Genomic DNA, 16,106 nt, shown 5'->3' with positions numbered 1-16,106 from the left:
AATAGCAAAGGAGAAGGCAAATATAAAATTCAGAATGAGGGTGGGGGTTAGGGGTGGGGAGGAGCAGGAAGAGTGAGAAAGCAAGGCTGACAAAGTAGAGATAACAAGTGAAGAATACATTTTGGAAGCTATAGAGAGTGTCTTTACAGGTGAAGCTGGGCAGACACTGAGGAAGGGGACTCTACAAAGTTGGCAGCTGGGAGCTATCTATCCAGCAAAGGCCCTTTGCCTTCCAGATTCAGAGCACCTCTACAACTGGCCCCAACCTGGTCTGATTTCCTAGAAATAAAAATAGATGCCATTCCAGCTCCAGAACAATTTTGAAGCCAGTCATCACCATGAACATTCCCACTAATGAGGCAAATCACACATTAGAGAAAGGAGGATGTAAAAAAGCAGAGGGTGCCCCATTTTCTCTGGGTTTTTAACATTATGTTCCATCGAACATCTGAAAGATGTTCCATTGCTTCCCCTTTACCAAGACTTCAGTTAGATGCCAATTAATACGGATTTGCTCTTAATTCTTAGCTTTGCCCAAAGCAAAACATTTAAAAGCTCTAAAGTTCTTGGGCAGAGCACAATAATTATCAGAAGGCCAGGGATGGGAAGGAAGCTAAGCCTTCAGTGAGCTGTGGGCCAGTCAGGGCTTGGGAAAGATTATCTTAGAGAAAATTTAAATTAATAAATAAGAAAGTAGATCTAGTTCTTCCCTGCTCTTCTCTCTTTCAGCTTTAAAAAGGCAGTTTCATCCCTTACCCTGTTGGTTAAATACTGTTGCATGTATAAGTGTTTAATCTCGTCCCTTTTCATAATCTCCAGCTCTACATCAATCGGATCTACTTTTTCAAATTCTGATAACTTTGCAGTGTCTGCACTGGATGCTGATGCCTTTGATGATTTAGACAATGAATCTGTTGTCAAATCACCATCCTTTCTAGAAGAGAGTTTAAAGAATCCTCCAGCTGAGCCTGCAGACTCTCCCTGTTCCAGTTGGTGGGACTTTTCATCCTGAATCTGCTGTTGCTTAAAATTTAGGAGAATTTCTTCATCATACTGAAATCTCTTTTCTGGAACTTCTTCTGGGTATATCTGTGGGACTTCAGGAATAGGAATGTGCTTGGATATGTGAAGAGTTGCCTGGATGGTCTTCAGTTCTTGAACCAGGCACTGTATTTCCTCGATGACAGCCACTTTAAGGTCTCGTAGAGAGATAATACATTTGTTCATGTTCTTTTTCTTTGAATGGGCCTGATAAAAAGAACAGAAGGAAAAAAATGACAGCCCACTCACAAAGAACAGTTTGAAATATGATTTTTGTCCCTTGACTGGTAGGCCTAGCAAAAATCCATGATAAAATTTATCTAATCATTCCTATTTACTACTAAGTCACTCTTTACTCTAGCTTTTAGGCTGTTTCCCATTTAGCCTCTCCAAAAGAAGAAAATAGTCTGGATGTGACCTCTGGTATCCCTCAGCCGCCTTGTAGGGCTCAGTCCTGCTGTTTTCTGACCACCCAGGGAAAATCCTTCCTGAAGGCTTGTACTCAGCCAGAGCCTAGAGAGAGGAAAGTCATTCTTTGGTGAGGAACACACACACATAACTGCCCATCCCTGATGGAAATTCAAATTCCACTGGCTTAGACACATTTAGGGTTGCCCACTTAGGGCCAAACTAAAGTTTAGCCTATTTTTATTCTGCATTTTGGCCACATTATTCCTGTTACTTCTTGTGCAGTCAATGTCACCATCCTCAATTTCAGTATCATGCTCACCGAGAGACCCCAGGATACTTTCTTGGTTCCTTCTTCATGTATTTAAGCCAAACTATGTCCGCTGTCTCAAGCTACAGGAGACATAGTGACCCATTGTTCCATCATTACCAGCTGTTTTCCAAGTCTTTATTTCCAAAATACTCTTACCAAGCCTATAGGTACATGCAAACCTAATCCTATGTATAATTAAGCAATGAAGTGGTCCAAAGGCTATTAAGAATTACTTAGCATAAATATACAGGTTCTTAAAAAAAGGATCAAAAGGTACTTCTCCAAATAGACAGTAATAATATAGTAGTAGGGGACTTTAACATCCCAGTTACATCAATGGATACATCACCCAGACAGAAAATCAATAAGGAAACAGTGGCTTTGAATGACACATTAGACCAGATGGACCTAGCAGATATATATAAAATATTCCATCCAAAAATGGAATACACATTCTTTTCAAATGTACATGGAATATTCTCCGGAATGGATCACATGTTGGGCAACAAAACAAGTCTCAATAAATTTATAAACATGGAAACCATATCATTCATTGTTTTTGACCACACTGGTATGAAACTAAAAATCAGTTGCAAGGAAAGAACACAAATACATGGAGGTTAAATAATATGCTATTCAACAATGAATGGATCAACTGAGAAATCAGAGAAGCAATTTAAAAAAATGAAAAACAGTCAAAAATCTTTGGAATGCAGCAAAAGCAGTTATAAGAAGGAAGTTTATATCAATACAGGCCTACTCAAGAAGCAAGAGAAAGCTCAAATAAACAACTTAATCTTATATCTAAAGGAGCTAGAAAAAGAACCCAAAAAAGGCCCAAAGTTAGTAGAAATAATAAAATAGTAAAGGTTAGAGCAGAAATAAATGAAATAGAAACAAACAAACAAAACCAATAAAAGATCAACAAAACCAGGAGCTGCTTTTTTAAAAGATAAACCAAATTGATAAACCTTTAGTTAGACTCATCAAGAAAAAAGGAGAGGACTCAATAAATAAAATCAGAAGTGAAGGAGGTGAAATAACAACTGACTCTACAGAAATACAAAAGGATTATAATAAAATATTACATCTTTTTTAAAAAGAGGGGAGGGATGCCTGGGTGGCAAACCACAATCAACAACATATTGAAAAAAATATTCACCACAATCAAGTAGGATTTATTCCAGGGATGCAAGGGTGGTTCACTATTCACAAATCAATCAAAGTCATATATCACATTGACCAGAGAAAGAATGAAAAACTAACAGATGTAGAAAAATTCAATATCCATTCATGGTAAAAATAAAAAAGCTCCCAACAAAGTAAGTTTAGAGAGAACATATCTCAACATAATAAAGGCCTTATTGAAAAACCCACAGTTAACATCATAACTAAATGGCAAAAAAAAAAAAAAAAACTGAAAGCTTTTCCTCTGAGATCAGCAACAAGACAGAGATGTCCACTTTCACTCAACATAGCCCTGGAAGTCCCAGCTGCAGCAATCAGATAAGAAAAAGAAAAGGCATCCATATTGGTAAGGAAGAAGTAAAACTGACACTATTTGTAGACAGGATACTATTCATAGGAGAAATCATAAGGAAACCATCAAAAATCTACTAGAACTGGTAAATTAATCCTGCAAAGTTGCATGATATTTGTTGGGATGACTGGATGGCTCAGTGATTGAGCCTCTGCCTTCAAGTCGGGGAGTGATCCCGGAGTTCCAGGATTGATCCCACATTGGGCTCCTTGCAGGGAGCCTGCTTCTCTCTCTGCCTGTATTTCTGCTTTCTCTCTGTGTCTCTCATGAATAAATAAATAAAATCTTTAAAAAAGAGAATTATTTTGCATTTCTATCACTAATAACAAAGTATCAGAAAGAGAAATTAAGAAATCAATCCCATTTACAATTGCATCAACAAGAATAAAATACCTAGGAATAACTTACATAAAGGAAGTAAAAGATCTGTATTCTGAAAGGCTATAAAACATTGATGAAAAAAATTAAAGAGACATAAATGGAAAGATATTCCATGTTCATAGTTTGGAAGAATATTGTTAAAAATATCTATCCTAAAAAAAAAAATATATCTATCCTACCCAAAGCAAGCTACAAACCTAATGCAATCCCCATCAGAATACCAACAGCATTTTTCACAGCTAAAACAAAAATCCTAAAATTTGTATGGAACCACAAAAGACCCCAAGTAGCCAAAGCAATCTTAAGAAAAAAAGAAAACTGGAGGTATCATAATCCCAGATTTCATGATATACTACAAAGATGCAATAAAGTAGTATGGTATTGACACAAAAATAGACATTCAGATCAATGTACAGAATTGAAAACCCAGAAATAAACAAACCCACACTTAGATGGTCAATTAATTTACAACAAAGGAGGCAGGAATATACAATGGGGGAAAAGATATCCTCTTCAACAAACGGTGCTAGAAAAATTGGACAGCTACATGCGAAGGAATGAAACTAGACTACTTTCTTATACCTTACATAAAAATGAACTGAAAATGGTTTAGAGAACTGAATGTGAGATCTAAAAACCATAAAATTCCTAAAAGAAAATTTAGGCAGTAATTTCTTCAACATCAGCCATAGAAACATCTTTCCAGATAGATCTCCTAAGGCAAGGGAAACAAAAGCAACACTAAACTGTTGGGACTACACCATAATAAAAAGATTTTGCACAGCAAAGGAAACCATCAACAAAATCAAAAAGCAACCCAGTGAATGGGAGAAGATATCTGTAAATTATATATCCAATAAGGAGTTAACATTTAAAAAATATAAGGAACTTATACAACTCAACCCCCAAAAAACAATCCAATTAAAAAATAGAGGACTTGAATAGACATTTTTCCAAAGAAGACATACATAGTGGCCAACAGACATATTAAAAGGTACTCAATATCACTAATCATCAGGGAAATGCAAATCAAAAGTACAATGAGATGTCACCTTACACTGTCAAATGGCTAGTATCAAAAAGACAAGAAATAACAAGTATTGGTGAGAATGTAGAGAAAAAAAATCCTCATGCACTGTTGGTGGGAATGTAAAAATTGATACAACCACTGTGGAAAATAGTATGGAGGTTTAGCAAAAGATTAAAAATAGAACAACCATATGATCCAACAATGCCACTTATGGGAACCTATCTGAAGAAAGCAAAACACTAATTTGAAAACATATAATGTTTACTGCAGCATTATTTACAATAGCCATGATATGAAAGCATCCCAAGTATCCATCCACAGATAAATGGATTAAAAAAGGTGGTATATCCATACAATGAAATATTATTCATCCATAAAAAGGATAAGATCTTGCCATTTGTGACAATATGGATGGCCCTAGAGTATATCATGCTGTGTGAAATAACCCAGACAGAAAGACAAATACCGTATGATTTCACTCATGTGGAATTTAAGAAACAAGACAAAGAGAAAAAAACAAAAAAATAGACTCTTAAATACAGATCAAAAACCGGTGGTTGCCAGACGTGGGATGGGGGGATGGGAGAAATAGATAAAAGGGATTGAGAGGTACAAACCTCTAATTAGAAAATAAATAAGTCACAGAGATGAAAAGTACCACACAGGAAATATAATCAATGAGATTATACTAATGTTGTTTAGTAACAGATGGTGACTACACTTATTGTGGTGGGTATCGAACAATGGAAAGATTTGTGGAATCATTATATTGTATACCTGAAACTAATACTGAATGTTATACTTTTTTTTAAAAAAAAAAAGGCACTTCTTTAGGCAGTCTTACAAAACTTACCTGCATGATTACTACCTATGAAGTAAGAACACTGTAACAAAATAGAAGAGATGTTTTACATACTTAAGAATAAACACTTAAAGCAGTAAGATATGAGCTCAAAATCCAGCCCTATGTGAATGGAGGACCTGTTTGAAGCACCTGGAAGATTGACAATCAAGCTTAAAAGAACAAATCTAAGCCAGCCCAACGACTGTAAGGTTCACTTCTTTGAGGAACCCCCTTTACACACCAACAGTTTCTTCTTAGTTTTCCAAATACCACGCATACCTAAACACTAGCCACAGGGAAGGGGGATATGTAATATGCTATTTCCCCTAAACTTGATACTTTAGAGATTTTTAATTTAGTGACAACAGTAATGACCATTTGTGAACTGTGACCATCACATTAATTTTATGAGGTAGACTAGATAGGTTTTATTGTTGTTAATTGGAATTAACACCCCTTTACAGACAATTTAGCCAAGGCTTAGGGAGATCTACATGACCAGAAAGGTTTACATGGCTATTAAGTGGCAGGCATGGGAACAGAATTCTGATCTGACATGTAGAATAGTACATTCTATGTTATTTTTGCTGCTGTTTTAATAAAATGGATTTCAGTGTAATGTAGTTCAAGACGTCATACCTGTCTATCCTCTAGCTAGATTATGGATGACTGGCAAATTACGGTAAAAAAAAATTCTCTATGATTATGGATGGAATATGATTGATGAAACAAGAACTGCCTGAGATGACCAGCTAGATAAACAATCTAAATGGTCACTAAGAAAATGTTCAAAATGTCTGCCTAAACAAAAAGCCATAGCTATAAGCTATAAAAATTTACTTATGGATATAATTTGCCATACCAGGATCCTTTGCACTGCTGGTATGTACTGCAGCTTTGGTGAAATTGAACAAGACTCTTTCTTTCCACAAGACACTTTACTTCCATTTGTCAGAAAATTATAAAATATTCTAATATACTATATCTGTGGTGTGATTGGCACTCTTTTCAATGTGATGCCTTGCAATGTGCAAACTGCATGGCCATGTACCAAATTCTCCTCAAAATGGTAGCTCAGACACCTTCTGAGCCTCTGTGTGTGAAAAGTCACTTGTCAGTTAAACTAAGTAATTACTATGACACGGAGAGGAGACTTCAGTAAGAAAACAGAGATGAGAAATCAGGGAAGCAGTTTGGCAGAAAGCAGATAATATTTTTAAAAAGGAATAAGGTAACTGATTATTATTGAGACACCTACAAAATTTTAAGTCCTGAAGAAAAAAGGGGCTAAATAATAGCCTTTTCCCTAAGTCTTTGGCAATCGATGGCGGCCATGCATGTCTGAATTCAGAAATTCAAGTCTATAAAATATAGTATTTTCACCCATAAATGTATTGAGGCAAGTAATTGACTTGAAGGCAAGTTCCACCATATTAAAAAATCACAGACCAATCAATCTCTTGTCCTCAATGGGCCTCAGTTTCCCCATTTGTAAAAAGGAGGCGTCTTAAATAATCATGAAGCTCTTTTCCACTTCTAAATTTCTATATTTCCTTACAAACCAGCTAGTGAAATGGCTGATTTCAGCAGAATTCCACTAAAACTCAGGGTGCCTCTTATTGTCATGAAAGCTGTGGGTAAGTACCATGGAATCTAGGTGCCCCAGTTCCTCTTCCTTCTTGGCAGCATTTACTCTCATGTGCTCAGGTATCTTATAGTCTGGAGCTGTCTTCAGATTGAAGTCTCCCATATACAGCTGGGCCTCTTTGATGGCCTGAACATCTCTGGGATCTTCAAAATCATCCTGCGGTTTACTCTTGTACCTATCAGAAAAATAGGCAACCCAGACACAAATGTAACAATAAACTTAGTTTGTCTACTGTATGTATATAATCAAATTCAGTCATAAAGCAAAAGTATAATTCTGGGTCTGTGGTACTTTTGTCCATAAACCCCAAGCATTTTTTTTAAGTTAATGACTACAGACTTTTGTCAATTTACAATAGGGTTATGTACCAATAAACCCATACTTGAAAATATCATAAATCGCAAATGCATTCAATACACCTAAGTTTAGCCTAGCCCATCTTTAACATACACAGAACTCTTACATTAGCCTACAGTTGGGAAAAATTAATACAAAGCCCATTTCACAATAAAGTGTTAAATATCTCATGTAATTTATTGACTGCTGTACTGAAAGTAAAAAACAGAATGGTTGTAAGTGTATTGATAGTTTATCCCTATGACTGTGTAGCTGACTCGGAGCTGTGGTTCACTGCTCTGTCCAGTATCATGAGAAAGTAAGTATTACATTGCATATACTTGTAGCCTGAGAAAATAACAAAATTCAAAGTACAGTTTCTACTGAATGCAAATCACTTTCACCCTATTATAAAGCCAAAAAAAAGGGGATCCCTGGGTGGCGCAGCGGTTTAGCGCCTGCCTTTGGCCCAGGGCGCGATCCTGGAGACCCGGGATCGAGTCCCACATCAGGCTCCCTGCGTGGAGCCTGCTTCTCCCTCTGCCTGTGTCTCTGCCTCTCTCTCTCTCTCTTTGTTTGTGTGTGTGTGACTATCATGAATAAATAAATAAAATCTTAAAAAAAAATAAAGCCAAAAAAATCATAAGTTAAACCATCATAAGTTGGGGACCCTCTGTATTTTTAAAGCACCTCAAACAAAGTAATAATGAAACAAGTGAAAACTAATTACCAGACAGTGCTGAAATAATTGGAATCATTTTAAGGCTTTGGTTCACTTCTAAGTGATTTATATTAAGATGACTATTTATTCCTTCAATTGACATCAAGCAACAGTGGTAATCAGTAAAAAGTTAATTTACCTTCTTTTAAACAACATAAGTATCAGAAATTTTTCAAAAAAAAAGCATTATAGTTAAAAATGATTGCCTCTTGCTCTCTCCAAATTCCATGGAAATGATGGTGTGGAGATATTAAAAGGAATAAATCAGGAAGGCTGAAAATAAGATAGAAAGCTATGAGCAAATCGGTGATAGCAATTTTAAAGGATAAATCAGACCAGAGAAAACTGTGGCCCAGAATATCCAGGGGAAGGCTATAAAAAGGATTGGATATGATCTTATTAGTAGAGATCCTAGGAGGCTCCAAGCACAGACCTAAGAGGATCCAACCTACCTAATTCTTTAAAGTGAAGCTTATCAGTCAACATGAACATGTGCACATAGCTTACAGTCAGCCCTTTAGGAAAACAAAGACATACAATAACAGAGGAAACACACGTTGTCTAATGTACTAATTGACAATTGTTTGGGAGAGAAGGAAGTAAAGGGACGAAGGATGAATGGAAGGAAGAGAGGGAGGAAGGGAAGGTAGGAGGAAGGAAGGAAGAAAAGAAAAAGAAAAAGCAAGTAGATACTTTGGCTCCAGTCATATGAGAGAAACAAGGTCCATAATTATCCTCATGCTACAAAAGAAAACTAAACAACAACAACAAAAAAACATGAAACAACTATGTTCAGATATTGAATAATTGGCAGCACAGGGCTATAATTCATGTGAGAAGCGAAACAAAATAACTAATCATTACTATCTCTATTTCCATGGAGGAAATTATCAGACTGAAAAAGAGGGATGAGATACCAAATATGAGTCCAGTAATCTCACTGATTAATTACAAAGATAGAGTTCAGAGAGGCCAGAGTGGTTAGAATTTTGTGGAAAAAATATCAGAGCTACACACAAAACAATATCTTTAGAAATTCACATAGGGCTGTCTGGTGTTTTTGGCCAAGTATTAACCTGTATATGTGTAGTGTGAAACATCATGAAAATAAATGAGGAATATCTGGGGAAAATACAATTACTGGGAAGCTATAAGGCAAACAATTCTCATAGTTTACACATGGCTGGAAATCACCTTTGAGTTCGTCAGCTGGAGAGACCTTATTAAAGGGAGGGAACATTCAGTAGAGACCTTGAAAGAGTCATGCCTTCAAAGTAGGAAAAATAAAAGATCTAGACATTATCAGCAATTATCCAGTCCTCACTGACATTTACAGAAAACTACACCAAAGAATACAAGAAAATATATTCTTTTTGAAGCACACATTGAATTTTCATGAAGATAGATTCTATGCAGGCCCACTCACCTCACAATAAATTTATAAGAATTTAAACCATGTAAACTGTTGGGTAATTATACAACATACTTAAAAATAAACGACGGGGGCACCTGGGTGACTCAGTTTGTTAAGCTTCTGACTCTTGATTTCAGCTCAGGTCATGATCTCAGGGTTGTGAAACCAAACCCTGCATCCAGCTCTGCACTCAGCACTGAGTCTGCTTGAGTTTCTCTCTCTCCCACTCCTGTGCCTCCCCTACGTGTGCTTGCTTGCTCTCTTTATCTCTGTCTCGCAAATAAAATAAATGTTTTTTTAAAAAATCACAATCAGCAAGAAATCACATGGGATATTAGAAAATATTTTATACTAAATGATGCTGAAAATATATCAGAACTTATAAAATTAATGAAGTTCAGTGTTTCATTTATATTTTAAATTTATACTTCAATTTATACTTTAAATGCTTACAATTTAAAAAGTATAAAATCAAAGCTTACAGCTTAAACTTAAAACTTAAGCAGCAAGAAAGAAAAGAATTAACTAAACTCAATTAGAATAAATGAAATGATGTAGAACAGAAAAATCAGTGACATAGAAAGCTGACAAGCAATATTTCTAAAAATCTATGACCAAAAGTTAGTTCCTTGAAAAGATCAAATTGATGTCTTTTGCTGGAATGGTCAAGAAAAAGAGAGAAGATACAAATTAATTATGTCAAGAATATTTTAGTATATGTGCTGCCAAAGCGAGCACTATGTCAAGAATAAAACAGAGGACAATACAACAGACACTACAGAAGTAGAAGTAAAAGATCAATAGTATGAACTATTGTGTGCCAATAAATTTATTCCTCAAAAGACACAAATTATCAAAATTGATCCAAGAGAAAATATAAAATCTGGATAGCACTATATCCATGAAAAATTGGAATTTGTATTTATACCTCTCAAAGAATATTCCATGTCAGTTGGCTCATTGACAAATTTGATTAAATATTTAAGAAATAAACAATATGAAGCCTACATGGTCTTTCAGAAAATAGAAGAGACAGGAAAACTTCTCATCTCATTTTATGAAACTAATATTACCCTGGTAAGAAACCAGGAAAGATATCACATAACAATAAAACCAGAGACCAGTATTCTTCATTTAAAAAAAACCCCACAAAAGTCCATAACAAAATACCAGCAAATCAAATCTAGCAATATATATTTTTGGAAAATATCAAATGCCTATTTTTTTTCCAGTTTACTGAGACATGATTGACATGTAATATTGTAACAGTTTAAGGTATACAACATAATGATTTCATACATGTATCTATTACAAATGTTTGCCTCCATAAATTTAGTTAACATCTGTCCACAGTTACAATTTTTTCTTGTGACAAGAAGTTTTAGGAACTATTCTCTTTCAAATACATAATATAATTGTTAACTAGTCATCATATTGTATATTACATCTCTAGAACTTATCTTATAAATAGGAGTTTGTATTATTTGACCACCTTCATTCCCAACTCCTCACCTCTAGCAATCATCAATATGTTCTGTTTCAATGAGTTCAGATTTTTTAGATTCCCATAAGGAAAATCATATAGCATTTGTTTTTCTCTGACTTATTTTACTTAGTATAATGTCCTCAAAGTCCATTTGTAGTTGCAAATGGCAACATTTCTCTCTTTTTCAAGCTGAAAAATATTCCCATGTATATATGTGTACCATAATTTTTTATTCATTTAACCATTAATGGAGACTCGGAGATATGTTTCCATATCTCAGCTATTGTTACCAACACTGCAATAAACATGGGAGTGCAGACATCTCTTCAAAGACCATTTTAGTTTTCTTTGGATATATACACAGAAGTGAGATTGCTGGACCATATGGTAGTCTTATTTTTATTTTTTTTGAGGAACCTCCATACTGTTTTCCATAGTGGCTGCACCAATTTATGTTCCCATTAATAGTGCACAAAGTAAAAAAAAAAAAAAAAAAAAAAAAAAAAAAGATAGTGCACAAAGTTTCCTTTAGTCCACATTTTTGCCAGTACTTGTTAGCTCTTGTCCTTTTAATGATAGGTATTCTAACAGGTATGAGGTGACCTCATTGTGGTTTTGTGTTTCCCTGATGATTAGTGATGTTCCGCACTTTTTCATATACTTAATGGCCTTTTGCAAGTCTCCTTTGAAAAATGTCTATATATGTCCTCTGTTCACTTTTAAATCTTTTTCTTTTGCTATTAAGTTGTAAAACTTCTTTTATATTTTGGATATTAACCCCTTATCAAATATAAGATTGTGAATACATTCCCTAAGTTGCCCTTTTATTTTTTTTATGCCTTTACTGTACATAAGCTTCTTAGTTTGCTATAGTCCCACTTGTTTATTTTTGTTTTTGTTGCCTTTGCTTTTGGTTTCAAGCCTTAAAAAAATCATTGCTAGAACACCCCCCCCCCCCCGCCAATTGGGACTTACAACCTATGTTTTCTTCTAGGAGTTTAATGGGTTCAGGTCTTACATTCAAGTCTTTAATTCATTTTGCATTAATTTTCACATATTGTGTGAGATACTGGTCCAGTGTAATTCTTTTGCATGTAGTAGTTCAGTTTTCTCCACACCATTTATTGGAGAGATTAACCTTTCCATTATATATTATTGGGTCCTTTGTCATAAATTGATCATATATGCATAGGTTTATTTCTGGTCTCTCTATTCAATTTCATCAATTGAGTCTCTGTTTTTATGCCAATGCCATGCTGTTTTCATTGCTATAGATTTGTAATATAGTTTGAAGTCAGGTTAGCTTTGTTTTTCCTTCTCAGGATGGCTTTGGCTATTCAGGGTCTTTTATGGTTCCACCCAATTTTTAGGATTGCTTTTACTATTTCTGTGGAACTTTGATAGAGACTGCATTGAGTCTGTAGATTTATTAAGTCTTCTAGTCCATGCATGAAATGTCTTTTATTTATATCTCCTTCTTTAATTTTCTTTCATCAATGTCTTATTGTTTTTACTGTACAGGTATTTCATATCCACGCTTAAATTTATTTGTAAGTATTTTATTTTTTTTAATTTTTTAAATTTATTTATGATAGTCAGAGAGAGAGAGAGAGAGGCAGAGACACAGGCAGAGGGAGAAGCAGGCTCCATGCACTGGGAGCCCGACGTGGGACTCGATCCCGGGTTTCCAGGATCGTGCCCTGGGCCAAAGGCAAGCGCCAAACTGCTGCGCCACCCAGGGATCCCTTATTCTTTTTTTTTTTTTTTAAGATTTTATTTATTCATGAAAGACACAAAGAGACAGAGGCAGAGACAAAGGCAAAGGGAGAAGCAGGATCCCCTCAGGGAGCCCGATGTGGTACTCAATCCTTGAGCTCCAGGATCACCCTGAGCCAAAAGTAGAGCTTAACCGCTTAGCCATCCAGGCATCCTATATTTTATTCTTTTTGATGCAATTGTAACAGGATTGTTTTCCTAATTTCTCTGAGGGTTGTTAATATATAGAAACACAACTTATTTTTATATATTTATCATATCTTGTCATCTTGAATGAAATCATTTATTATTTCTAACAGTATTTTGGCAGAGTTTTTAGGATTTTCTATATATAATATGTCATCAGCAAATAGACAGATGCACTTCTTTCCCAATTGGATGTGTTTTTTTTTTTTTTCTTGCCTAACTGTTCTAGCCAGGACTTCTACAATTATATTGAAAAGAAATAACGAGACTGAACATCCTGGTTCCTGATTTCAGAGGGAAAGCTTTCAGCTTTTCACCACTGAATATGATATTAGTTGTCAGTTTGTCATAAGTAGCCTTTATTATGCTGAGGTATGTTCCTTTTATATCCAGTTTGGTGAGAATTTTTATCATGAGTAGATGTTGAATTTTGTCAAATTCTTTTCCTGCATCTCTTGAGATGATATGATTTTTGATGGCTTGCACAATCACAAAGGTCTGAAAGACAACTGAGTTCAGCTTAGCCTGAACTCAAGATGGCAACATAGGAAAACCTTGAACTCCTCTCTTCCACAGACACACCAAATCTATACCTATTTATAAAGTAATTTCTTCCAAAGAATAACTGAGGGCTGACAACACAGCTTCTGCACAACAAAAGGTAGACCACACAAAGAACAACGAGAGATGAATACACAGTAACAAAGGGAATCACCACTCCTGACACTGTGAACTACAATGGGAGGTATAGGACTGAGGGACCATGAGCAGATTAGTTTACACTCCTGACACTGAACTGCAATGGGGCTGAGGGACCATGAGCAGATTAGTTTAAAGCTTTCGTTTAAAAAGGCATCTAGAGACAGGAGTTAAGATGGAGGAGTAGTAGGACGACTCTGGGATTGCCTCACCCCTTGAACACAGCTAGATTGACATTAAATCATTTGGAACACCTAGGATATTAGTCTGAGGATTGGGAGAATAATCTTCATGGCCAGAAGTAGTGATTGTGGCAAATATGAGGCATGTAGATGTGAACTGAGGGAGAGAAAAGCCACAGTGAGGAGGGAGCCCTTTCTGCAGAGAGAGAAAGGGAGGGGGACAGAGAGAATAGCACATTGGGTTCATGCAAGAAAAACCCAAACCACTGCCCCAAACCACTGACTGGGGAGTTGAAAGAAACTGGGTATTGCACATTTTTGCAAGGAGTGTGTAGAGCTCAAATACTAAGGTTTTGGAAGTGAGTGATTTTCACCAGAGTTGAGCCATGGTGGATGCTCCTGGGGAAGAGAAATGCACAGGCCTGGAAGCAGAAAGCATGGTGTAGGGATCCCCTGCATCACACTGGGAGAGAATGCTCCCCTTCCTGGAATACATCTGAAAGAAGATATATTGTCTCTCCAAGGACAAGAAAAAAAAAAAAAAAACCCTGCATGTGCCATTAAGCAGGCCTTCACCTGCATGGGATATAGGTGCACACAGAGGTGCATTTGTGCAGATGCGTGACTGTTTCTGGGATGAAACAGCACCAGACATGGTAAGGCTCTCTCCTAGCGGAGGGTAGCAGATCTGTATCATGCCACGTCATTAGATTTGGAGTCTTAAATCCCATCTGTGCACCAGAGATAAAAGGCAGGAGACCTGTGGTGTCAGGCATGCCAATAGTGCCAAGCACAGAAAAGGTAAGGGTAGGGATCTGACAAAAGCCTGGAACACAAGGGAGATTGTTCATTCTTTTGTGAGGACTTCTCAGTGTCAAGCACCAGATTCCTTGTCCTGGGAGTAGAGAGTGGGGTGGCCCCATTTTCTCCCTTGCCACCAACATAGTCAGACTTCAGTGAGAAACTCAACACCCGCAGTGGAGGTGGGACCCACTTACACCAAACCCCGCCCCCCTGTGCCCTGCAAGTGTGTGGTTACTAGGCAAATCTGACTATGAGCCAGAGCACTCTCTGAAAAAAAGAGGTAAAAAGAAAGGGAGCAACAATAACAAAAAAACCAAACAGACTAACAAAAATCTATAAGCCCGATTCCAAAGAAAAAGGGGGGAAAAGAGCAGCCCAAACACAACAGCAGAGTGCACATAGATACACCAGAAACACTTTCTGAAGTGCCAGGTCCTAGATATTGTATGATCCCTTCTTAATATAGTGTTACTCTCAGGAACAGGAAACATACAAAGTGACAAGATGGAGGAATTCTCCCCAAAAGAAAGATGCAGAAGAAATCACACCCAGGGATTTTCTCAAAGCAGATAGAAATAAGATATATGAATAAGAATTTAGAACAACATTCGTAAGAATACTAGTTGGGCTTGCAAAAGGCATAGAAGACACCAGAGAAACCCTTCCTGCAGAGATAAAAGACCTAAAAACTAGTCAGGCCAAATTTTTAAAATGCCATCACTAAGATGGAAAACAACTAGATGTAATCATCACAGTGAAGATGGAAGAACCAGAAGAATGAATTAGAATAGAGAAGATAAACTATGGAAAATGATGAAGCTGAAAGTAAGAGGGAAAGAAAACTATTAGATATTGAAGGTTGATTTAGGGAACTCAGTGATTCCATAAAGTGCAATAATATCCATAACATAGGGATTCCAGAAGAAGACAACTAGGAATAAGAGGCAGAAGGTTTATTTGAACAAAATCATAGCTGAGAACTTTCCTAATCTGGGGAAGGAACCAGGCACTCAAATACAAGAGGCACTGAGAACTCCCCTCAAAATCAACATAAACAGGCTAACACCTAGACATATCACAGTGAAGCTAGCAAAATACAAAAATAGAGAATTCTAAAAGCAGTAGGAACAAAAGGTCCTCAACCTACAAGGGTAGACACAGAGGATTAGAAGCAGATATGCCTACAGAAACTTGGTAGGCCAGAAAGGACTGGAATGTGATATATATTCAATGTGCTAAGTGGAAAAAATATGCAGTCAAGAATACTTTATCCAGCAAAACAGTCATTCAGGCTAGA

General features: G+C 36.4%; 1 protein-coding gene across 10 annotated transcripts in view; it reads right to left on the bottom strand.

Annotated features, from left to right (window-relative positions):
• Nucleotides 1-16,106, bottom strand: part of CFAP44 (cilia and flagella associated protein 44) — a 126,489-nt gene that overhangs the window by 21,115 nt on the left and 89,268 nt on the right. For all 10 annotated transcript variants that reach the window (XM_072811729.1, XM_072811732.1, XM_072811733.1 and 7 more), the window contains 2 exons: nucleotides 7,203-7,380; nucleotides 757-1,248 (listed from right to left, as the gene is read on the bottom strand). In XM_072811729.1, coding sequence (XP_072667830.1) covers nucleotides 757-1,248; nucleotides 7,203-7,380 — 670 coding nt within the window. The remainder of the gene's footprint in view (nucleotides 1-756; nucleotides 1,249-7,202; nucleotides 7,381-16,106) is intronic.

This window comes from Canis lupus, chromosome 35 (genome assembly GCF_048164855.1).
Source record: "Canis lupus baileyi chromosome 35, mCanLup2.hap1, whole genome shotgun sequence".
Classification (NCBI taxonomy): Eukaryota; Metazoa; Chordata; class Mammalia; order Carnivora; family Canidae; genus Canis; species Canis lupus.
The sequence above is the reverse complement of the archived record's forward strand: the minus strand, read 5'-3'. Positions and strand labels throughout refer to the sequence as shown.